The 25,184-nt window shown below is 37.8% G+C and overlaps 1 protein-coding gene across 11 annotated transcripts in view; it reads right to left on the bottom strand.

The window, feature by feature from the left end:
- Positions 1-25,184, bottom strand: part of LOC311030586 (uncharacterized protein) — a 331,387-nt gene that overhangs the window by 1,262 nt on the left and 304,941 nt on the right. For 5 of the 11 annotated variants that reach the window (XM_084036431.1, XM_084036434.1, XM_084036438.1 and 2 more), the window contains 17 exons: positions 14,390-14,436; positions 12,221-12,529; positions 6,761-7,078; positions 6,323-6,610; positions 5,925-6,227; positions 5,531-5,809; positions 4,827-5,114; positions 4,429-4,731; positions 4,035-4,313; positions 3,331-3,618; positions 2,927-3,235; positions 2,533-2,811; positions 1,829-2,116; positions 1,425-1,733; positions 1,034-1,309; positions 580-906; positions 90-407 (listed from right to left, as the gene is read on the bottom strand). In XM_084036431.1, coding sequence (XP_083892557.1) covers positions 90-407; positions 580-906; positions 1,034-1,309; positions 1,425-1,733; positions 1,829-2,116; positions 2,533-2,811; positions 2,927-3,235; positions 3,331-3,618; positions 4,035-4,313; positions 4,429-4,731; positions 4,827-5,114; positions 5,531-5,809; positions 5,925-6,227; positions 6,323-6,610; positions 6,761-7,078; positions 12,221-12,529; positions 14,390-14,436 — 4,808 coding nt within the window. The other 6 variants (XM_084036440.1, XM_084036439.1, XM_084036437.1 and 3 more) reach the window with 6 other exon arrangements.

Raw genomic sequence — 25,184 nt, 5'->3', positions numbered from 1 at the left:
AATAAATCAGAGTAGACCTTGAATTTATACTTGTATAATGAACAACACTACAGAAATGCAGTTTTACTAAATGCTAAATCTTAGCTCACCAAACACATCCATGATAGTGCTTTCAAAGGGCGTTTCAGATGACTCATGTCTCACAACACAAGAATACGTCGACTCCTTGTCCTCAGTTTTTGATATGTTAAGTCTGCTGCTCATTGAATATGTGCTGCTCCCTGTGTATTTCCATGTAGGACTGTTGGTGTAGTCAGTTGAAGGGAGTCTCTGGCCATTCTCTTCCCAATGCACTATGGTGTTAGATGGGAAAAATCCAGAGACTAGGCAAATAAGTGCAGGGACGTCTGACGTAGACAGGTCAGAGGCACTTGGTTTCATGATCTTCACTGCTGGTGGATACAGGACTTGTGAAACACAAAAAGGAGATAAAAGCACATTTTTTACCATTTTTAAATCTTTGCTCACTCACAACCACCACAACCATCATGGATAATTTTTTTTAATGGAGTTTCTGATGCAATCTTGCCTTCTTAAACTATGTTATACTCAAAATTCAGAAATATCTTTGCACACTACCTTTGCTTTTCTTTGTGTGGTCCTCGTAGCCCTGGTTGGAACATCTGTGCTTTGCCTCACAGGACACTTGTTTAAACGCATGCCAGTCCTCAGCTGACACATTGATGGAGCTTTGCAAAGTCTCTGTCCCATTGGGGTGTATAACTGGTGGCTCCTTGTGGACATTCGAGGAGTAAGTGTTCCCACCTACTTTCCAGGTGATGGAGAAATCATCAAGAGAAGGACCGACCAGAAGACAGGTGATAGTCACCTGTCCCTTGTTCTGAAACTTCTGGAGTGGTGGTCCCTGAACATAGACGCCAACCATCTGGTATGATGCTGGAGTTACTAAAAAAAAAAGAACATGACATTAAAGGGGGTGAAATTGCAACAGAAAAGTGTCTCAAAAGCTTAATGGCTGATTCAGAAAATTTTAAAATATATTTGTACTTCACCCATTATGTTGTCACTTTACCTGAGCAGAGGCTGATGTTTTTTGTCACAATTGTGTTCAGAAACTTGTCAGATACTTCACAAGTGAAGACTTTCCCAGTTTTCCACTGTGTGTGAGGGATCTGAAGTTGACTGGTTACTGTCACACGTCCATCTGCACCCATGCTGATTGATGGAGATCTTTGCTGCGACTCAGAAGACCATTTAATTTGTGGGTTGAAGCCCCAAGCAGAGCAAACGAGTCTCTGTTGTCCTGACTCTTTAATGGGGGCCAGTAGAAGTTCCATTGATGGTTCCACTACATGGGAGATGAAGCAGTGCATCAATTAATCAATGAATGGGTATTAAAGATAAATAAAGTGAAAAACATGAACTCAGCTGCCATTAAGAGAAAGAAGCGTGGCCCCTCTCACCCAAAAAATTGCCAGTGGGGTTTGACTTAAAGTTTCTGGTGAATCCTTGGGTCACTTTGCAGGTGAATCTTGTGTCTTTCTTCAAGTGCGTTGAAGGGACAGGGAAGTATCTACTGATTGAATGGAGGCCTGGGGCTTCAGGAAGATCAACATACTCATTAAAGATGTCCTCATCGTTGGCTTGAAAGGTGACGTATAGGTCACATGATACGAGTCCTGTGATGTCACACTCCAGCACAGCACTCTCTCGTTCCGGCAAACCCTTGAGAGATCTCCTGATCTCAATCGATGGTGCTGTGATTGCTGGCCCTGGGTGATACAGCAGAGTAAACAGAGGAGAATTTATTCTTTAAGGTCCTTTGCTGTTGCAAGACATCTGATGTTCATGTTGTATGTTGTCTTACCTGCAACACTCACAGTCCTCTCAGTGGAGAAGCACTTATGGTCGGCTTTACATGTTATAGACTTGAGTCGTTTCCATTGGCTTGAAGGAACTGTCACTTCACTGACGAGAGTTTTATTTTTGTCCTGGCGCTCTGTGATACCTGGTGTGACTTTCCCGTTCATCAGCCAGGTCACCTTGGCATCAAGAACCGTGTGGACCAAGCATGTTGCTTTTACATCAGATTCTGTCATGACTGTCTTGAAGCTGGGAATCTTCACATGGATGGAAGGAGGATCACTTGTATGGTCTGCATGAGGAAATACAATATATTTGGCCATAGACATGTTAATTTTATTAAAATTATTCGATCTATATATGCATTATATTATATATATTACTATGTATAGACACATTCTGTCCCATTGCTGTGTATAACTGGTGGCTCCTTGTGGACATTCGAGGAGTAAGTGTTCCCACCTACTTTCCAGGTGATGGAGAAATCATTAAGAGAAGGACCGACCAGAAGACAGGTGATAGTCAACTTTTCCTTGTTCTGAAACTTCTGGAGTGGTGGTCCCTGAACATAGGGACCACCACTCCAGAAGTTTCAGAACAAGGAACATAGGGGTGAAATTGAAACAGAAAAGTATCTCAAAAGCTTAATGGCTGATTCAGAAAACGTTAAAATATATTTGTTCTTCACCCATTATGTTGTCACTTTACCTGAGCAGAGGCTGATGTTTTTTTTCACATTCAGAAACTTGTCAGATACTTCACAAGTGAAGACTTTCCCAGTTTTCCACTCTGTGTGAAGGATCTGAAGTTGACTGGTTACTGTCACACGTCCATCTGCACCCATGCTGAATTCATTTGTTGATGGAAATCTTTGCTGAGACTCATAAGACCATTTAATTTGTGGGTTGAAGCCCCAAGCAGAGCAAAAGAGTCTCTGTGGTCCTGACTCTTTAATGGGGGCCAGTAGAAGTTCCATTGATGGTTCCACTACATGGGAGATGAAGCAGTGCATCAATTAATCAATGAATGGGTATTAAAGATAAATAAAGTGAAAAACATGAACTCAGCTGCCATTAAGAGAAAGAAGCGTGGCCCCTCTCACCCAAAAAATTGCCAGTGGGGTTTGACTTAAAGTTTCTGGTGAATCCTTGGGTCACTTTGCAGGTGAATCTTGTGTCTTTCTTCAAGTGCGTTGAAGGGACAGGGAAGTATCTACTGATTGAATGGAGGCCTGGGGCTTCAGGAAGATCAACATACTCATTAAAGATGTCCTCATCGTTGGCTTGAAAGGTGACGTATAGGTCACATGATACGAGTCCTGTGATGTCACACTCCAGCACAGCACTCTCTCGTTCCGGCAAACCCTTGAGAGATCTCCTGATCTCAATCGATGGTGCTGTGATTGCTGGCCCTGGGTGATACAGCAGAGTAAACAGAGGAGAATTTATTCTTTAAGGTCCTTTGCTGTTGCAAGACATCTGATGTTCATGTTGTATGTTGTCTTACCTGCAACACTCACAGTCCTCTCAGTGGAGAAGCACTTATGGTCGGCTTTACATGTTATAGACTTGAGTCGTTTCCATTGGCTTGAAGGAACTGTCACTTCACTGACGAGAGTTTTATTTTTGTCCTGGCGCTCTGTGATACCTGGTGTGACTTTCCCGTTCATCAGCCAGGTCACCTTGGCATCAAGAACAGTGTGGACCAAGCATGTTGCTTTTACATCAGATTCTGTCATGACTGTCTTGAAGCTGGGAATCTTCACATGGATGGAAGGAGGATCACTTGTATGGTCTGCATGAGGAAATACAATATATTTGGCCATAGACATGTTAATTTTATTAAAATTATTCGATCTATATATGCATTATATTATATATATTACTATGTATAGACACATTCTGTCCCATTGCTGTGTATAACTGGTGGCTCCTTGTGGACATTCGAGGAGTAAGTGTTCCCACCTACTTTCCAGGTGATGGAGAAATCATTAAGAGAAGGACCGACCAGAAGACAGGTGATAGTCAACTTTTCCTTGTTCTGAAACTTCTGGAGTGGTGGTCCCTGAACATAGGGACCACCACTCCAGAAGTTTCAGAACAAGGAACATAGGGGTGAAATTGAAACAGAAAAGTATCTCAAAAGCTTAATGGCTGATTCAGAAAACGTTAAAATATATTTGTTCTTCACCCATTATGTTGTCACTTTACCTGAGCAGAGGCTGATGTTTTTTTTCACATTCAGAAACTTGTCAGATACTTCACAAGTGAAGACTTTCCCAGTTTTCCACTCTGTGTGAAGGATCTGAAGTTGACTGGTTACTGTCACACGTCCATCTGCACCCATGCTGAATTCATTTGTTGATGGAAATCTTTGCTGAGACTCATAAGACCATTTAATTTGTGGGTTGAAGCCCCAAGCAGAGCAAAAGAGTCTCTGTGGTCCTGACTCTTTAATGGGGGCCAGTAGAAGTTCCATTGATGGTTCCACTACATGGGAGATGAAGCAGTGCATCAATTAATCAATGAATGGGTATTAAAGATAAATAAAGTGAAAAACATGAACTCAGCTGCCATTAAGAGAAAGAAGCGTGGCCCCTCTCACCCAAAAAATTGCCAGTGGGGTTTGACTTAAAGTTTCTGGTGAATCCTTGGGTCACTTTGCAGGTGAATCTTGTGTCTTTCTTCAAGTGCGTTGAAGTGACAGGGAAGTATCTACTGATTGAATGGAGGCCTGGGGCTTCAGGAAGATCAACATACTCTTTATTAGAGATGTCCTTATTGTTGGCTTGAAAGGTGACGTATAGGTCACATGATACGAGTCCTGTGATGTCACACTCCAGCACAGCACTCTCTCGTTCCTTGAGAGATCTCCTGATCTCAATCGATGGTGCTGTGATTGCTGGCCCTGGGTGATACAGCAGAGTAAACAGAGGAGAATTTATTCTTTTAGGTCCTTTGCTGTTGCAAGACATCTGATGTTCATGTTGTATGTTGTCTTACCTGCAACACTCACATTCCTCTCAGTGGAGAAGCACTTATGGTCGGCTTTACATGTTATAGACTTGAGTCGTTTCCATTGGCTTGAAGGAACTGTCACTTTACTGACGAGAGTTTTATTTTTGTCCTGGCGCTCTGTGATACCTGGTGTGACTTTCCCGTTCATCAGCCAGGTCACCTTGGCATCAAGAACAGTGTGGACCAAGCATGTTGCTTTTACATCAGATTCTGTCATGACTGTCTTGAAGCTGGGAATCTTCACATGGATGGAAGGAGGATCACTTGTATGGTCTGCATGAGGAAATACAATATATTTGGCCATAGACATGTTAATTTTATTAAAATTATTCGATCTATATATGCATTATATTATATATATTACTATGTATAGACACATTCTGTCCCATTGCTGTGTATAACTGGTGGCTCCTTGTGGACATTCGAGGAGTAAGTGTTCCCACCTACTTTCCAGGTGATGGAGAAATCATTAAGAGAAGGACCGACCAGAAGACAGGTGATAGTCAACTTTTCCTTGTTCTGAAACTTCTGGAGTGGTGGTCCTTGAACATAGGGACCACCACTCCAGAAGTTTCAGAACAAGGAACATAGGGGTGAAATTGAAACAGAAAAGTATCTCAAAAGCTTAATGGCTGATTCAGAAAACGTTAAAATATATTTGTTCTTCACCCATTATGTTGTCACTTTACCTGAGCAGAGGCTGATGTTTTTTTTCACATTCAGAAACTTGTCAGATACTTCACAAGTGAAGACTTTCCCAGTTTTCCACTCTGTGTGAAGGATCTGAAGTTGACTGGTTACTGTCACACGTCCATCTGCACCCATGCTGAATTCATTTGTTGATGGAAATCTTTGCTGAGACTCATAAGACCATTTAATTTGTGGGTTGAAGCCCCAAGCAGAGCAAAAGAGTCTCTGTGGTCCTGACTCTTTAATGGGGGCCAGTAGAAGTTCCATTGATGGTTCCACTACATGGGAGATGAAGCAGTGCATCAATTAATCAATGAATGGGTATTAAAGATAAATAAAGTGAAAAACATGAACTCAGCTGCCATTAAGAGAAAGAAGCGTGGCCCCTCTCACCCAAAAAATTGCCAGTGGGGTTTGACTTAAAGTTTCTGGTGAATCCTTGGGTCACTTTGCAGGTGAATCTTGTGTCTTTCTTCAAGTGCGTTGAAGTGACAGGGAAGTGTCTACTGATTGAATGGAGGCCTGGGGCTTCAGGAAGATCAACATACTCTTTATTAGAGATGTCCTTATTGTTGGCTTGAAAGGTGACGTATAGGTCACATGATACGAGTCCTGTGATGTCACACTCCAGCACAGCACTCTCTCGTTCCTTGAGAGATCTCCTGATCTCAATCGATGGTGCTGTGATTGCTGGCCCTGGGTGATACAGCAGAGTAAACAGAGGAGAATTTATTCTTTTAGGTCCTTTGCTGTTGCAAGACATCTGATGTTCATGTTGTATGTTGTCTTACCTGCAACACTCACATTCCTCTCAGTGGAGAAGCACTTATGGTCGGCTTTACATGTTATAGACTTGAGTCGTTTCCATTGGCTTGAAGGAACTGTCACTTTACTGACGAGAGTTTTATTTTTGTCCTGGCGCTCTGTGATACCTGGTGTGACTTTCCCGTTCATCAGCCAGGTCACCTTGGCATCAAGAACCGTGTGGACCAAGCATGTTGCTTTTACATCAGATTCTGTCATGACTGTCTTGAAGCTGGGAATCTTCACATGGATGGAAGGAGGATCACTTGTATGGTCTGCATGAGGAAAAACAATATATTTGGCCATAGACATGTTAATTTTATTAAAATTACTCAATCTTTATAGGCATTTTTTTGTCTTAAAGCATTGGTGATATATCAACAATTTTCATATTGTGCTGGGAGACTGTAGTCCTACATACTTACATTGACAAATACTTATTCTCCTTGTAAATTCCTGATCGTTGTGAGTGGGCTTGCATGTAAAATTTGAGCCATTTTCCCATTCTTCCATATTTGGCTCAATCTCACTGCTTAGACTGAAGGTTTCCTCCTCTTCCTCCACACTCTGCAGCTTCCTGTTGATCTGCGTATTGCTGAGAGGTATGTCGTCCCGCTCCCACTCCACACTCAGTGTGTCTGGAAAGAAGCCACTTATGGTGCAGACGAGTCTGAGTGGCGAGGCCCATAATTCACCTTCCAAGACAGGGTGTAATGTGACGTTTGGAGGGACAACCCGCGGTGCTGAAATAGAGAGAAAATAATTATCCATCAACTTGCCTCATTCTAAATGTTGGATGTATACATTTTAAAAATATTAGCGGTATACATACCTACAGACTTTGGTCAGGTAACCAACTGTGTTGTCTCAATTCTAAATGTAATACCCCTATTTTTAGACTAGGTGGCAGAGTTGTACTTTAAGAGTGTTTGATGTCTTAAAGTTAGGTGGAGACCAAGCTGGAGCTCTGTTGCAGCTGTCACAGCATGACAGGGACAGCATGATCAGGGCGAGCAGCAAGCTGAAGCATTGAGTCACACCCAGGTCCCAAAAAAGTGCCGAAGACAGAAGTGAAACAGTGCAAAGAGCAACGGTGCATTACAGACACCAGGTGTAAGGAGTGGTTGTGCCAGTAAGAGAAGCGAGAGTGCACATTTAAATGTCTCATATCAATTTACATACGTTTTCAGATAGACTTTACACAGCTTCTCATGACTTTGGTAAAGGTTTTTATTCTCAGGTCTAATAATAGACTCAAGAACCAACCAACTGTAAATCGGCAAATTTACATATTGAGTTGAACATGGGGACTTGATTCCAGGTGCAAGGGAGGTGATGGACGAAACAACATATTGCATAGTACAATATTTTTGTTAAAAGATAAAATGTTTGAAAAACATACATTTTACTGTTATGAGTATTGTTAATTATTATTCTTTCTAAGTACCGGGCATATCATTTCAAAATCGAGGAAAAAAGTTGCAGGAGCAGTCAATTAATCTTCATTTAAACATTTATTTTCAAAAAAAGACACAAAGCTCTTGTAATTAAAGTGAAAATGGACAATTGTGATTACTTACATGATATTATCAATGTATGAGAAGGACAGTGTGAAAATAAAAATAAAAAGAAATCAGAAAGTTAACCATGTTTCATTTAACCTGAAATGATAGAAAAACAATAACATATTTAGATTAGTAATATTGTAAGAATACATGTATTAATATATGGCACAAACAAAATGTTACAATTTAGTATAATATATTTTAAATCATTATTTTTGAGCTCACAATGTTAAATTGTATACTCAATATACCACAGTTTGCCACAGAGTGGATTCAACATCTCTTAGTCTGTAAAACACAAAGGTGGCTTTTATTTTAAGTGTATTATTGCAAATCATTAAATTACACAAGTGTTAATGTCTATGTGTGCACCCCCTTAGGATGCATATTATGATGATTATGACTCTAATTTTAGTTTGTGTTTTTTGTTGATATGTGAGCTTCACATTTTCAGTTATCTGCATTTTTGTGTGTTTTACAATAAAGAAAAACATATATATATTTTTTAATTTAGCCAGAAATGGCGTCACAGCTCACAGCTTGAGTGTTACCTCCTTCAGCGATAGATAGTGACTCAACAGGCATTTATTTATGTATTTATGAATTAAAATCTTAGAGATGGCCACTTAAAATAAAGTCATTGTAATAGCCACAAGATGTAGTTAAACATTTATAACACATTTTTGTATAATCTGAACTAGATGATTGTTATCATCACGACTATGCCCTGTATGGACCTATTGTCACTCCTCATGTTAGAGGACCCATCTGTGTTGTTTGAATGCATAACACTGTTTTGCCTTTATCTGGTTTATCATTCATTAAGTCCAAATATGTGCACACACATTCACTCATTATTACCTTGAAAGCGGTGGTTCCGATGGTGAACAGCAGAGTGATGAGGAAGAGAAGGATGAAGGTGATGGCTGTGCTTCTCATGTTATCATCTTCTGCCTCCACTGCAATGTTGTAGTCTGGATACAGTAATTATTCAGTTAACACTCGGGACAAACTCAGCTTTGAACAGTAGCTCATGAGACGATTACCAGATTCGATCCCTTTCCTGTTATAGGGCAATGTATTTTATAACATCACATTTGATGGATTGAATCAATAAATCAATCACTTTAGTTAGTCAATCAATTCAATTATAAAATAGACAAACCCAAATTATTTCTATAAAATTCTGGTATCTTATCACACTGTTGTTAATGTACCATAAGGCCTAATTGTTTTGCATGTCCTTGTAAAATGTTGATTCAAGTTGTCCTACAATGATCCTGAATTGCTTTTGAAAGACCCCGTTATTTGTTTTGGCATCGATGACTTGATATGTGACTCAGTATATTTCTCATTTGATTGACCAGAGCTGGAGTTGGACCTCAAACAACCATTTGTTCTGTGGAGGGGGTGCAAGACCCAGTGGATGAAACACACATGCACAAAGACAAGTCACAAACGATGTTAAGGCACCACCATAACAATGAACACATAGGATTTCTTTAGTTAAATATTTGCCTAAAATGAATGTGGTGGTGGTGGTGGTGTTATTCTAGTGAATAAAATCTGATTTGATATATTGTTGTCAAACATGGTGACAACTCCACCTAATTTCTGTTGCATTAGGATAGCACTGTGATGCTACACTTACGAAAAACACGTAGACGAAAACATTGGTTAAATAAAGACATGAACAGCATGCAACATACAAAGTGCTTTTTTTTTTTTATTTTGAATCTGCATTAAAAAGACAAATACAATGTCATACCACAAGCAACAAACATTAAACAACGAACAACAGAAGACACAACGACACAGAGTAACATCTACTGGGCGTTGCACGGGAGGTTCATGTTGAGGTTAACCATGTTGGTTTGTTCTGATGTTCTCTGCCCAATGGACCTGACAATAGCTTTAGTCGTGTTAGCCATAGACTCGTGGTAAACTACACAGCTATACACACTGCCGTTGTTTTTCCATTTGTTAAGGCTGAGAGATAACTGGCCATAAGCAGAATAGGATCCTCGGTTTTCTACAGGGTTTGTGGTATGGTATGTGTATTCTGAGTCAGCTTCCACGTCATCGACAAGCCAAGACACAAAAAGCTCCCGAGGGAAGAAGTCTTTCACATAGCAAGTCAGGGTCACCGTTTCTTCTCTAGTATGTTCTAGAGGTAGCATATATACTGAAGGTCGCTTAGTCTGTCCTCCTGCAAGCATGAGAGAACAATTAGGGCTCCCTCCACAAATTAAAGTACCTACAGTGCTGTATGTAATCTCTGTTACAAAATATTTCAGAAATAACAATCACAATATGTTTGATGACATATTAAACAGGCTTTTAGTGCGTGCTTTCTGGATGCCTTTCTTACCAGTAATCCGTTTATAGGTTCTCTTAAGTGGTTCAAACCAATTGTCATGTTCAACAATGCACTGGAACTCTGTTCCCTGGCTCCATTCGTCATATGTGATGTCAAGTGGAAGGGTTAATATGCCTTTATATCCTTTAGGTGGGGATATTGAACCTCCTGGTATTTCATTTCCAACCCCGTTCTCCCATGAAATCTTATCCACAGATGGTTGGGATACTGTGACTTGACATTTTACAGTTCCTTTTCTGTATATGAATATATCCTCCATTGTGGGGGGTATGATCTTTACCTCCAATTCTGATCCAGCACAGGGACCAACTGTGAGAGTGTGGAATTAATGAATAATTATTGAACAGAAATCATTTTAATTACACATACATATTTTTGTTGAAGAGAAAGTAAAAATGTACTCACGGGTTGGTTCTGTGTAGGACACGGATGAATTCGTGTATGTTGGGACTTCTCCATCTTTCCCCGTGAACTTGCATGTAAACGTACTAGCAACGGTCCACTCACTCGACGCCACTGTCAGAAAACTGGCTACACTGTACAGTATAGTTCCATTGTCATCCTCTGGTCCCTTCGAAATAGGTGTTTTGGTCTCGTATATTTTGTTGGGGATTTCCTCGTTGTTTTTCAGCCATTTGATCTCATAATCATTTGGTGTAAAATCTTTGGCAAAGCAGGAGAAGGAAGCCTCGGTTCCCTCAGCAGAGGAGGCCAACACTAGAGTTGGCAACTTAGAAATCGGCGCTGAAAAACAAACATATACACAAATATATGTATGCAGAAGCAGGGAACATTTATGTGTGTGTGTGTGTGTGTGTATGCAGAAGCAATGGTGATCAATGTTTAATTTTTTTTACTATATATTATAAAACTTACACACATGCACATTGTGATTATAGTCCTCAAATTAATGCTTATTGTAGCTTGTTGCTAAATTGTGCAGAAAGAGTGGGAAAAAAAATCGATTTTCATCGTTAACAAAATTATATAGTAGAACTAAGAACTTTAATGCTCGCTTCTGCATATACACTGACTGTTTGGGCAAGTGGACAGATATGTCATGTTACTTATCAGCATAGATTGGGAGTGGAGGCAGACAGACATCAAGAAGAACTAGGATTATGCAGATGGAAAGAACACATTGCAATAATCTGTTCTCTTAGACAGGTGCAGAGGACAGACAAGCATATTAGCAAAGAATAAAATGGTCAGCAGCTGAGCTTCAGCCTTCTCATTCCACCTCACTGTTTGGTTTGTCTCTCAGGTCTACTCATGAAATAAAATATATTTACGGATATCTCATGCTTTTATTTATTATAGTTTATTTTTATGCCCTCCTCTGTGTTATGTTTATTTTAAATGACAGATTGGCGTATAGTTGTTTCTAAAACGTTTAAAAGATATGGTAAAGTCTGCCTCTAATGACATCTCTAAGATAGAGATTAACTTTTGTACATATTACATTCATAACACTTATTGCTTATTTTTGTTACCACTAATTTAATTTAAACATTTGTCTTTTTGTTCTTCGGTATAAAGCACTTTGTACTGCATTCACTGTATGAATTGTGCTATGTAAATATTATTATTGTATAATAAGAACAACAAAAGTTTTTGTAAATTTAATTAGTTAGTTATTTGCCATTAGGTCATCATAACTAGAGGTAACTAGAAGTAACCTTGTATCCTTTTTTCAATGCTCTGTGAAATTTAAAACTTTCTTCAACTGATGGTATTCTGTATTATCCTGTACTCTAGCAATCCTCAGCCAATAAGGTGCCACATAAAGTATCAGTGATTATAACCAAACTACTACATTTTTTTGTAGTAGTAATGCATTTAATGAGAAAACCGTAACAATTTTGCACAATCATAAAAAATCCACCATGTAAACCGGCTAGATTTTCAAAGGCTTTTATATATGATTTAAAAAGTCTTACGTGGCGGTGGTCTCCCGTTGATGGTGGCCTGTCCATTTCCTGCAGCATGTGTGGCGACACATTTGAACGACTCCTCTGCTTCCCAGTCCGCTCGGCTCACTTGGATTTGACTGACTCCTGTATAATAGTTGCCCTTATATACTGGAGGGTACTGAATGAAGTCGGTCAAGGCACCCCCATTTACTTTGTTCCATGCGAAGGTCAGCGAGGAGGGCGTGAAGCCGGTGGCAAAGCAGCCAATAGTGACTGTGTCTCCGGTCCCAGAACCACATTGCCTCAGAGGAAAGACAGTTGGTCCAGTTGAAGTGACTGGGAAAGAAAAAACAAACGTGCAATTATCATACAAAAGTTCAAACAAAATGAGGTTTTCACCAAGCATTAGTTAAAACAGAACAAAGACAATCAAGTTGATCAATAGTGTAACAAGGCACAGTATCAATACAGTAACAATACACACATCTTTGTTTCCTTATGTTAAATATTTAGATGTTCTATGTTGCACTAATTTTAACCTCCCTCCCCTGATATTATTTGTGGTGTTTTCATATTATTTTAGATATAAATAGGTAAATTACTTTGCACAAATTTGATATATATTGTTACAAATGCATATTAAAAACACATTACCTTATGCCATATTTAGCAGTTATAAATGAGATTAAAGCGTATTCTTACCTGATGAAACAGTTACCATTGTACCCTTTCCCCAGTAGTCAAAAGCGTCATAATAGCACAGTGCTGAATGTAGTGTGAAAAGGCAACATCTAATGGCAAGTGTAAGTCTGCCTTTGTATTTAATTAATCCTCTTACAAACTATAAATACAATACAAAAACACACCAAAGTAAAATCGGTAACCAAAAATATCCATCGTTGTCTCCTACTGAGAATAACGCTACAGTACATACTGTTTTAAAACAATTTACTTTTGAAGTGAGACGTCTATCAGAGTGAAACGTACCCTGCTGTTGATTTTAAATGGTACAAATCTCACCTGACGACACCGTTACCATAGTGCCTTTTCCCCAGTAGTCGAAAGCCCAGTTGTCACAGTTAAGAAAGTCAGTTTACACTTCTTACAAAAACTTGCTACTGAGTTTGTCATGCTTAAAAAAAAACAAATGTTGGCTGTCCTATTACTGGCCATCTGGTAACAGTTATGACTACTTTAAAATGATCAAAAACCATTAATTAATTTCATTTTCTAATCAGAGATAATAAGATTCCATACCTGAGGTGACGGTAACCATTGTGCCTTTTCCCCAGTAGTCAAAACCATAGTCACAGTTCAGCAAATTATTAACCACTGCATACAAAAACCTGTTCCCACATATCTACATTTTCTGTTGTACGTTATCTTATGACAACCAACCCTCCTGCATATCTACTTTGGCTTTAGCAATTAAGGATCCAGAAAATAGGGAGAAAATAAATATATTTTTACCACCACAAGTTTAAATTGAGTTTACCCGTTCAGAACATATTTCACATGAATGAACGAACTGCATGGTCATTTCCAAGCATCAAAAATATTTAGGTTTTGAATTGGTTATAAATCAAAATTTCTCCATTAGAGAAATAAAAATAAGAATGACTTACCTGATGTAACTGTAACCATCGTGCCTTTCCCCCAGTAGTCAAAGGCAGCGTCACAGTGTTATATGTCAACTCATCCAATGTACAGAAACAAGCGCCAAGACACTATTTATGCCACTGGGCTCTAAATATGGTTTCTTAAACTATGCAATTATTACTTTTTCAATATGAACACAAGTAAAGCTTATTTTTACCTGATGTGACGGTCACCATCGTGCCTTTCCCCCAGTAGTCAAAGTAGTCGTCACAGTGATATATGTCAACTCATCCCATGTACAGAAACAAGTGCCAAGACACTATTTATGCCACTGGGCTCTAAATATGGTTTCTTAAACTATGCAATTATTACTTTTTCAATATGAACACAAGTAAAGCTTATTTTACCTGATGTGACGGTCACCATCGTGCCTTTTCCCCAGTAGTCAAAGTAGTAGTCACAGTGATTCATGTCAACTCATCCCATGTACAGAAACAAGTGCCAAGGCAATATTTATGCCACTGAGTTCTAAATATGGTTTCTTTAACTATACATTTATTACCTTTTCAATATGAACACAAATAAAGCTTATTTTACCTGATGTGACGGTCACCATCGTGCCTTTTCCCCAGTAGTCAAAGTAGCTGTAGTAGTCACAGTGATCGGTTTCAATGGCTCTCTACTACAAAAATATTCCGCAGCTTCTATTTAATAAATTTGTGTACTTTTTCAGTACTATACTAAATATACCTACAATTTACCCTGATACCTTTGCTCTCCCATTTGCTGTTCTTATTCTACATATTTCGATTAAATCTTAGTTTTAGTGCAGTTGCCATCAACATGAATGGAATTGTCTTCACTGAAAATAAATGATTTAGGATAGAATAGGATTATTTTACTCACCAGAAGTCACTGTGACTTGTGTCCCTCTCCCCCAGTAGTCAAAGTAGCCATCATAATGATGTATTACAATGTGGCTCTAATACAAATACCAAAATTGTTGCTTAAACCAAGTAAAGCATACAGGGTTCACTGATGAAGCAATTTCCACTGTACTATTTATTAACCACGTCCCTTGAGACATACATTTCCTGTGGTCTGAGTTATATAAAATTAAGTGTGACATGCCAACGGTTCGTGAACACTTCCTCTTTATCAGATCCTCCGCTCAGCTCCAGTTCCTGCTGCATCAGCCATTTACTATACGATTTGACATAAGTTTAAGATAAAGAGCTGTAGTGCTGAACATATCACGTCTTACGATTTGATTCGGTAAGTTTGAATGTAAAGTACATTAACTTATTAACCAGATGCCCGAAGAGGAAAAAAGACAGATCCCAACACATTTAAAGAATACACACATCAACTTAACAGTTATAGCTAAACGGAGAGATTTTCCTGGGAGGTTTGAGACCATCAAATCCCTTCTTTTTAAAAAAAAAAAAGAAAAAAAAGTTGTACAGAAAGTCTGACATACTTGTAGTGTGTCATCACTGTATCTGTACTGACAAGGATAATAATCAAGGGTGTAATGACGAACTGCATCGACGCACAATCATAAATTGTCTGTCCTATTCTAAATAGAATAAATATGAATCCAACAACACATTCTCTTTCCAATACTGACACTATGGCGGAGGCCCTCAGCCTCAAACGATGACTCGTAGGTACCCTTCTAGTGTCGGTTTTGGACGCCCAGCTGCAACAATGACCTGAAGAACAAACATGTTCAATCATCATTTGTCAGCAGCTGCAGTATGTCTAAAAAGACAGTCCAGTTAGTCTCCACCACATCAGTTAATGTAGCTGTGAAGTTGTCAGATGTGTGTCCACTGATATAATCCATCAGAGTATCACAGATGTACTACAGGTACTACAGGTACAACTCTGGCTCAGGAACACTTAAGGTGGCCTGACGCCTGACCTTTAAGGTGGACCAGCACTATTCTTCAAATTTTCCGAGTCAATGCACAGATGCGACCTTTCGCAGATTCATCATCAGGGATGCGAATGAGGCGAAATTTGAAATATTCCAACGGCGCTCTGACGCAAAGCCAATCAGCGTTGAGATTCTCCTCATGTTGTCACTTGTCAGTGAATTAGTAATGGAGGAAAAGCATAGCGTAGCGGTCTGTGGTCTCCCGCCACTCCAAGATAGTATCTTACATCTCATACAGAGACCAGACCAAACCAAACTATGAGTTCAAACCAGAGGCTGTCTGTGGTACAAACAAGGTCGCTGCCGTATTTATGCTGAGGCGACGTTATTTTCAGTGTTTACGGAGCAGCTATGGAGTTAGCATAGCCTAACTCCATTGCCAAAACAAGTTTTTTTAAAGTAATTTGCGTATTGTCTTAAAGGACAAACATGACTTCGGAGTTTTTACCAATCATCAATTAAATCACAACATAGTTTTTTAATTTCAGAGCATACCGCTGTAGTGATATGTGTCTTGCTATTCACAGTGAATACAGCTTTATGAAAGTCACCGAGCACATCTGGGTAAAGTTATGAACTCAGACAGGATGCCGCTTAGTTTCCCGGTGTATCTGGGCCTTCCACAATGTACGAAACAGTAGTAGTGGGTATTTTCCATCCCACAGTCCAAAGAGATGCAGGATGGGGATAGGTTAATTGATGACTCTTAATTGCCCGTAGATGTGAATGTGAGTGTGAATGGTTGTCTGTCTCTACATGTCGGCCCTGCGATAGACTGGCGTCCTGTCCAGGGTGTACCCTGCCTTCGCCCAATGACAGCTGGGATCGGCTCCAGCCCCAATGAGTGGTAGACAATGGATGGATGGAACTGATTAATATCCTAATATTACAGTTTTTTACGATTGTTTACACACTAAAATAAAAATTTCCACACAATTTGCGAAACTACTCCAAGGAGCAAAACACCTCCACAGATTTGCACAACATTACACACAATGTCTGCTTCACCCTTTTTGCAAAACGTTACACACAGGGATTTGTAAAACGCTACACACATTTTCACACCTTAGACACAGATAAGGATTGTGAGGTTACTTCCTTGTCATTACAAAGCCCCGGATTGCCAATGACCACACTAATGAACAAATTGGATAATCACATCCACCAAGTGTGGAAGCACACATGTGCTTATTTGAAAACGCAGCACTCAGGTGTGCTATAAAAGGCAGCATTAACATTTACATTACATTTAGGTCATTTAGCAGACGCTTAAATTGTCCAAAGCGACTTACAATAAGTACATTTGTCAAAAGAAGGAAACAAAGAAACCACAACGTATCATTGCCGATAAAGTAAGAAAAAAAAATAGAACAAGTGTTAGGTCCTCATCTGAGTAAAGTAGTACTTCAAGAGCAACAGTGCTAAGATCAGAGTGCTATAGGTAAGGTTTTTTTTTTTGGGGGGGTGAAGTCCGAACAGGTGAGTCTTGAGCCTTTTTCAGAAGATGGCAAGTGACTCTCCTGACATTAGTCGGGAGTTCGTTCCACCACTGAGGTGCCAGAACAGAGAAGAGTCTGGACTTTGCTGAGCGACATTTGTTTGATTTCAGCGATGGTGGTACCAGCCGGCCAGCTGAAGTAGAGGAGCAAAGTGCTCGCTTCGGCAGACAGCTGTTCCATTGATGGCCCTGAAGGCCAGTGTCATCGTCTTGAATTGGCAGCAGGTGAGTTCACCTGTCTTCAACAAAAATGGAAGGAGCTAGAAGAAGAGTGAGAATGAGAGGGGGAGCTCAAAGAGGAGATGAAGGCGGTAGAGGAAGAGGAGAAGGAGGTAGAGGAGGAGGCCCAGGTAGAGGAAGAGGAGAAGAAGGAGATAGAGGAAGAGGTAGATCAAATAAATACTTGAAATATTCAGTCTGCAGCATCAGTGTTGTGCAGTGCTTGGTAAGTTTATAGGCACAAATATAGCCTATTTGTGTACATTCTCCCTATATCTCAAACTAATCATGAAGAATGTTGTGGGTTTGTCACTATTTTTTTGACATTTAAATTATCCCTTACATAACAATGTCTGGCCAAAAATCTAGCACATGCTATTTCCTAAAATTAGTTTTTTTACAAATGTGTTTTTTATTTATCACAGCAGTGTGAAACTGGCTACAATAGTGTCTGATCATTGAGGACTGTGTTGGTTTAAATGAAAACTAATAGCATTTTCACAAATATGTGTATATGTTTTGACTGAAGTGTGTATGTTTTGACTGAAGTGTGTCATTTTGCAAACAATCTAGGAATTATGCAAATTGAGTGTGGTGTTTGGATAATTGTGATTATATTTTGAAAAAAAGAACCCGGTTTTCAAAATTGCATGTAAACAATTGAAAAAAAAACGTTAATATCCCGACTCCAAACACTGCTCTGTTTGCATTGGGAAAACACAAAGTTGAATGGAGTTATTGTTAGCTGTAGCTGTTTAACTGTAATGGTATTATTAAGTACTCATATCGGTAGGCTACTCGGTATCAGCAAGTAGTGAAATTGAAGTACTCAGTCTTTTATCGGGGATTCACATTCTGGTGCATATACCCCTTCTGTCATTTATCTTTCCATTCTCACAGCAATATACAGAGAAAATGGGAATTTTTTTGGGTATATTTATGAATGGTGATTAATCGTGTTTTTTAATCTAATTTAGGCCGTCTCAATGTTCGCCTCGTTTATCAAGGCTTGGACTTAACTAGCGGCTCTAATGATAGGCCTAAACAGGAGGCAGCAGTGCGTATTATAAGGGGAAATCCTCACGGCTGGTTTGGCTCATCAACGTTCTGTTTTCTCCCGTCGCCATGGCAAGGCGTCCCCCACGCTGACCCCCCCTCAGCTGCGCCAGTTTGACAGTGCGTGCGCGTATGTCAGAACCAAAACATCAAGGAAGGCTGCAGGAATAGTCACCCACTTCTACTGAAGCGCTATTTGGAAAATATGTATTATATTATATTTAACAGTAATAATAATAATAACAGTCATAAGGCTCAGCACTGTGTTTTAGTCATTTTTGTTTTCATCTTTTCTTGAATGCTTAAACTCCTCAACCCCATTTAGTAGCTCCAGTATACATGATTTTTATAATGACTAATAATCAACATACCATGGTATCAGAGTGAATTATGAATTTTTTTCATGTTGAAAACATACAAATCCAGTTTCTCTGGCCTTCTTCTTTGTATCGTATCACAATGTCTATTTTCACTTGTGGTGTGTGAGCCTTCAGTCTGAAGTTTCAGTTTTTTGCGGAAGCACCTGTTATGGCGAAGATTTTTTTTCTCAATGTTACATAAATATTAACCAGGAAGGATGTTGATAACCACAAGTCTGAAACGCTCAGACATTTTCATTTCTCTTTTGATAGTATCTCTCATTTAAGTCTAGCTGTATAGAGTTTTACACTGTCTGTGTGTTAGCATAGATGGACGCTTACAGTTATGGGTAGAAAATGGTAATGTGATAATTAAATGTTCATTGGATCTTTCATTTGTGACAATTCACTTATTTAAAACATTACTTTAATTAGTCTGACATCAAAATAGTCACAAATCAGTCTTTTTATGATTGTTTGTCTGTAATATGTGAAATATATTATATTTACTGATACAAAACATGAATATTGTGAAACTACACTACCTGGTCTTCTATTTTCTTAAGGCACAGTGAGGAGGCGCCTCAGTTCAGGGCAGGTTTTTGTATTACCATACATCACTGTGGTTGCTCCCATACACAGTGTCACATACTCATACAAAAACCGTTCGTAGCTGATACGGTGCATTGCTCGTACCATATATACTCAGCAGGGGCAGACATGAAACGGCATTCAACTTTTTCTCAATTTTCTTTTAATTGTACAGTTTGAACCTACATTTTCAGTTGTTTTTCACATATCACATCTTGGTGATTGCATAGCCATGGCTGTAGGAATGGAAAAGTTGGTCTGGTTGTTCAGTCTGTACAACACGTTGATCCAGGCTGTCAAAAACTGTTCGATAGATCACGATGACATTATGTACAGACATTCATGGTCTCCAGATGATGAAACCTAATGACTTTGTTGATTCCTAACCTTTTTGATATGGTAAATGGCTGCACAGTCAGTATTTTGTAGTCTTTGTCTTTCAGCAAGAGTATTTATGACATTTCAGTCCCTTTTTTCGGCAAAACTATGAAATCATTAAATAACATCTCACCTTTCATTTTCATTTCATTTTAGGTTTAGCCTTTGAAACCCTGATTTCCCTGATGATTTTTGTGTTTATGTTGTAGACATTCTGGGAAAGAGCTTCACAATAGAAACAGAAATACTGTTATTGCTATTGTGCTATTTTTAAAGTATGTGAAAATATCTTACAAAGCATAAGAACAAATTAAGCTTTTCTTACAGGATAAATCTGGAAAAACAAATAACATTTCACCCTTCCACATTTCTTGTCTCTAAAACATTTGGGAAATGGCCTGATTTTGTCAATAATATTATGTTCTTTTTTCATTAGCCTCATTGCCTTTCTGCCTCAGATTAGTTCAGCAGGTTTTTGTCTTACCATATATCACTGTGTCCAGCCCCCACTCCATACACAGTGCCTGATACCCAAACAAAAACCATTGCATAGTGCAATGTCAGTATTTTGTACTCAGCAGTAGTAGTCACTATATTTTCAACTTTTAACATTAAACTATGAAAACTCCATATATTTTTTTATTTGTCCTACTTTAATTTAATTGACTATCACTGATTTATTTTATTATTTTACTTTGTTAATATTTACATGATCCCCTGTGTGTTAGGGATCACTTTTAAGATCAAGACATTACATTATTCTCGGCCTTTAAACCTGTTTGTTCTTTCATAGAAGATATTTGTTGAGTCCGTACAAGCAGCAGAAGTCATTCTCACCGTATGACTTGTTTTCTGTATCAGAACCATATCCAGCATCTCCTTCTCAGTGGAAGAAGGTTTTTGTTGCATGATATATCACTGTGGTTCCCATATTGCACTGTGATATATCTCCATACAAAAACTCCACCCTGCAGTACTTGCCAATACTGAGTACAAATGCTCTTAATTTATGTTAACACATACTGTATATTAAGGTATAATCATGTGGAAGGAATCTGGAATAGTTTTCCGGTAAAAAATAATTATTATAATTTTTGTTTATTTGTTTTGTTAATGAAATCAACTAATTTGAATGAGAAACAAAACTAATGTAGCATCAAACAAGATCTATAGCCTCTGACAGGATGATACATTACATCCAGAATCGTTTTTCAGGCGTCTTCCAAAGTTTGGGTGACCCAAAGGGGTCATCTTTAGCAAGTTAAAAGAAGATGGGTAGCATTTGTAGTTATTTTGATAGTTAAATACTTATTGGAAACTTATTTACGTCAAATTAAGTAATAATTAAATTAAGTATTTGTACCTGTTCTTCCATTGCTTTGTATTTATTTGTTCTGTTTTTACTGTTATGCATCTGTTTTGATTATTTAAAGTCGTCCTCGAGTGTCCTGAAAGGCACCCATAAATAAAATGTATTAGATAATAATAATAATAATAATAATAATAATAATAATAATAATAATAATAATAATAACTGTAATTAGTTTATGTTGTTTTTCAGTATGTGAAACATACAAACTGTGATACAAAGCATGACAAAAAAAGCTTTGCTTGAGGTGTTATAATTATCCTTATTTTGCTGCTGAATAAAACAACAAAAATTAATTCTATGGATTCATGATTGCTATTTACCTTTCCACGAGTCCATTGAATATTACCTTTATGCACAGGGATTTGGGAATTTATCTGATCTCTTCTTTTACTTGACGTCGGGCTTCAGTTCAGAAGTTTTTGTCACATGATGTATCACTGTGGCTGCTACCCCACTGTAGTATACTGCACTGTAATATATCTCCATACAAAAACGCTACCGAGGACACTGGCTAGTGGGCATCACAACACACTAACGCTCTAACTTGTAACTTGCTGTAACAAGTGATGTTGGAGTATAAAGTGTCTGCAGTGCAAACGTTCCCAGATTATCTTTTTTTTAATTATTACTTATTTATTAATTTGATATTGTTGTTGAAAAGTGCTGCACAGATATAGCCTAATAATACAGACTAAATTTGCAGTAAAATTGTGGACAAATGACGAATAAATCGCCTTATTTGAATGAGAAATAAAACATAACATAAGATCATTAGGCTCTGACGTAACTATAAATATTTAATTCCTAGTTTTTAAGCATATCATCCAAAGGTTGGGTGAACCCAACGCATTGTAATTTTTAGTTTAATGCCGTCTCTTAGTATAGGGCCTATATTTAAAAATTAGAATGATGCATGTCCAGACACATCCTTGGCAACACAAACATCTGTGAAATACCATGAGGTAGCAAGATGAATTAACATAGATTTCAAATCATTTCATGCTGAGTTGTACGTTCATCATTAACATGAATATTGATAGTTTCATATTAGCTTTATTCCTGCTATCGAGAACATAATGGCAGCAAACTGCAAAAGGAGTTGGAAACCTCACCAGACATATTTATAGCATCCAAAGTAGATAAGTGAGGTGCAACATAATTGCTTGACATGAAGCTTTTAAAGGGCAAGATATTTTCCTTTCCAAATAGCCAAATGTATTCTACCGAAGCGCTATTTGGAAAATAAGTATTATATTATATTTAACAGCAATAATAATAATAATGGTCATAGGGCTCAGCACTGTGTTTTAGTCATTTTTGTTTTCATCTTTTATTGAATGCTTAAACTCCTCAACCCCATTTAGTAGCTCTAGTATACATGATTTTTATAATGACTAATAATCAACATACCATGGTGTAAACAAATGGTATCAGAGTGAATTATTAATTTTTTTCATGTTGAAAACATACAAATCCAGTTTCTCTGGCCTTCTTCTTTGTATCGTATCACAATGTCTATTTTCACTTGTGGTGTGTGAGCCTTCAGTCTGAAGCTTCAGTTTTTTGCGGAAGCACCTGTTATGGCGAAGATTTTTTTTCTCAATGTTACATAAATATTAACCAGGAAGGATGTTGATAACCACAAGTCTGAAACGCTCGGACATTTTCATTTCTCTTTTGATAGTATCTCTCATTTAAGTCTAACTGTATAGAGTTTTACACTGTGTGTGTGTTAGCATAGATGGACACTTACAGTTATGGGTAGGAAATGGTAGTTAATGTGATAATTAAATGTTCATTGGATCTTTCATTTGTGACAATTCACTTATTTAAAACATTACTTTAATTAGTCTGACATCAAAATAGTCACAAATCAGTCTTTTTATGATTGTTTGTCTGTAATATGTGAAATATATTATATTTACTGATACAAAACATGAATATTGTGAAACTACACTACCTGGTCTTCTATTTTCTTAAGGCACAGTGAGGAGGCGCCTCAGTTCAGGGCAGGTTTTTGTATTACCATACATCACTGTGGTTGCCCCCATACACAGTGTCACATACTCATACAAAAACCGTTCGTAGCTGATACGGTGCATTGCTCGTACCATATATACTCAGCAGGGGCAGACATGAAACGGCATTCAACTTTTTCTCAATTTTCTTTTAATTGTACAGTTTGAACCTACATTTTCAGTTGTTTTTCATATCACATCTTGGTGATTGCATAGCCATGGCTGTAGGAATGGAAAAGTTGGTCTGGTTGTTCAGTCTGTACAACACGTTGATCCAGGCTGTCAAAACTGTTCGATAGATCACGATGACATTATGTACAGACATTCATGGTCTCCAGATGATGAAACCTAATGACTTTGTTGATTCCTAACCTTTTTGATATGGTAAATGGCTGCACAGTCAGTATTTTGTAGTCTTTGTCTTTCAGCAAGAGTATTTATGACATTTCAGTCCCTTTTTTCGGCAAAACTATGAAATCATTAAATAACATCTCACCTTTCATTTTCATTTTATTTTAGGTTTAGCCTTTGAAAGCCTGATTTCCCTGATGATTTTTGTGTTTATGTTGTAGACATTCTGGGAAAGAGCTTCACAATAGAAACAGAAATACTGTTATTGCTATTGTGCTATTTTTAAAGTATGTGAAAATATCTTACAAAGCATAAAAACAAATTAAGCTTTTCTTACAGGATAAATCTGGAAAAACAAATAACATTTCACCCTTCCACATTTCTTGTCTCTAAAACATTTGGGAAATTGCCTGATTTTGTCAATAATATTATGTTCTTTTTTCATTAGCCTCATTGCCTTTCTGCCTCAGATTAGTTCAGCAGGTTTTTGTCTTACCATATATCACTGTGTCCAGCCCCCCACTCCATACACAGTGCCTGATACCCAAACAAAAACCATTGCATAGTGCAATGTCAGTATTTTGTACTCAGCAGTAGTAGTCACTATATTTTCAACTTTTAACATTAAACTATGAAAACTCCATATATATTTTTATTTTTCCTACTTTAATTTAATTGACCTTATCACTGATTTATTTTATTATTTGATTTTGTTAATATTTACATGATCCCCTGTGTGTTAGGGATCACTTTTAAGATCAAGACATTACATTATTCTCGGCCTTTAAACCTGTTTGTTCTTTCATAAAAGATATTTGTTGAGTCCGTACAAGCAGCAGAAGTCATTCTCACCGTATGACTTGTTTTCTGTATCAGAACCATATCCAGCATTTCCTTCTCAGTGGAAGAAGGTTTTTGTTGCATGATATATCACTGTGGTTCCCATATTGCACTGTGATATATCTCCATACAAAAACTCCACCCTGCAGTACTTGCCAATACCGAGTACAAATGCTCTTAATTTATGTTAACACATACTGTATATTAAGGTATAATCATGTGGAAGGAATCTGGAATAGTTTTCCGGTAAAAAATAATTATTATAATTTTTGTTAATTTTTTTTTTTAATGAAATCAACCTAATTTGAATGAGAAACAAAACTAATGTAGCATCAAACAAGATCTATAGCCTCTGACAGGATGATATATTACTTCCAGAATCGTTTTTCAGGCATCTTCCAAAGTTTGGGTGACCCAACACAAAGGGGTCATCTTTAGCAAGTTAAAGAAGATGGGTAGCATTTGTAGTTATTTTGATAGTTAAATACCTATTGGAAACTTACTTACGTCAAATTAAGTAATAATTAAATTAAGTATTTGTACCTGTTCTTCCTTTAGTCTGTTGTTTTTCATTGCTTTGTATTTATCTGTTCTGTTTTTACTGTTATGCATCTGTTTTGATTATTTAAAGTCGTCCTTGAGTGTCCTGAAAGGCACCCAAAAATAAAATGTATTAGATAATAATAATAATAATAATAATAATAATAATAATAATAATAATAATAATAATAATAATAATAACTGTAATTAGTTATGTTGTTTTTCAGT

Source organism: Eutrigla gurnardus (assembly GCF_963514095.1).
Source record: "Eutrigla gurnardus genome assembly, chromosome: 20".
NCBI lineage: Eukaryota > Metazoa > Chordata > Actinopteri > Perciformes > Triglidae > Eutrigla > Eutrigla gurnardus.
Note: the sequence above shows the minus strand (reverse complement) of the source record. Positions and strands in the feature narration are given on the sequence as shown.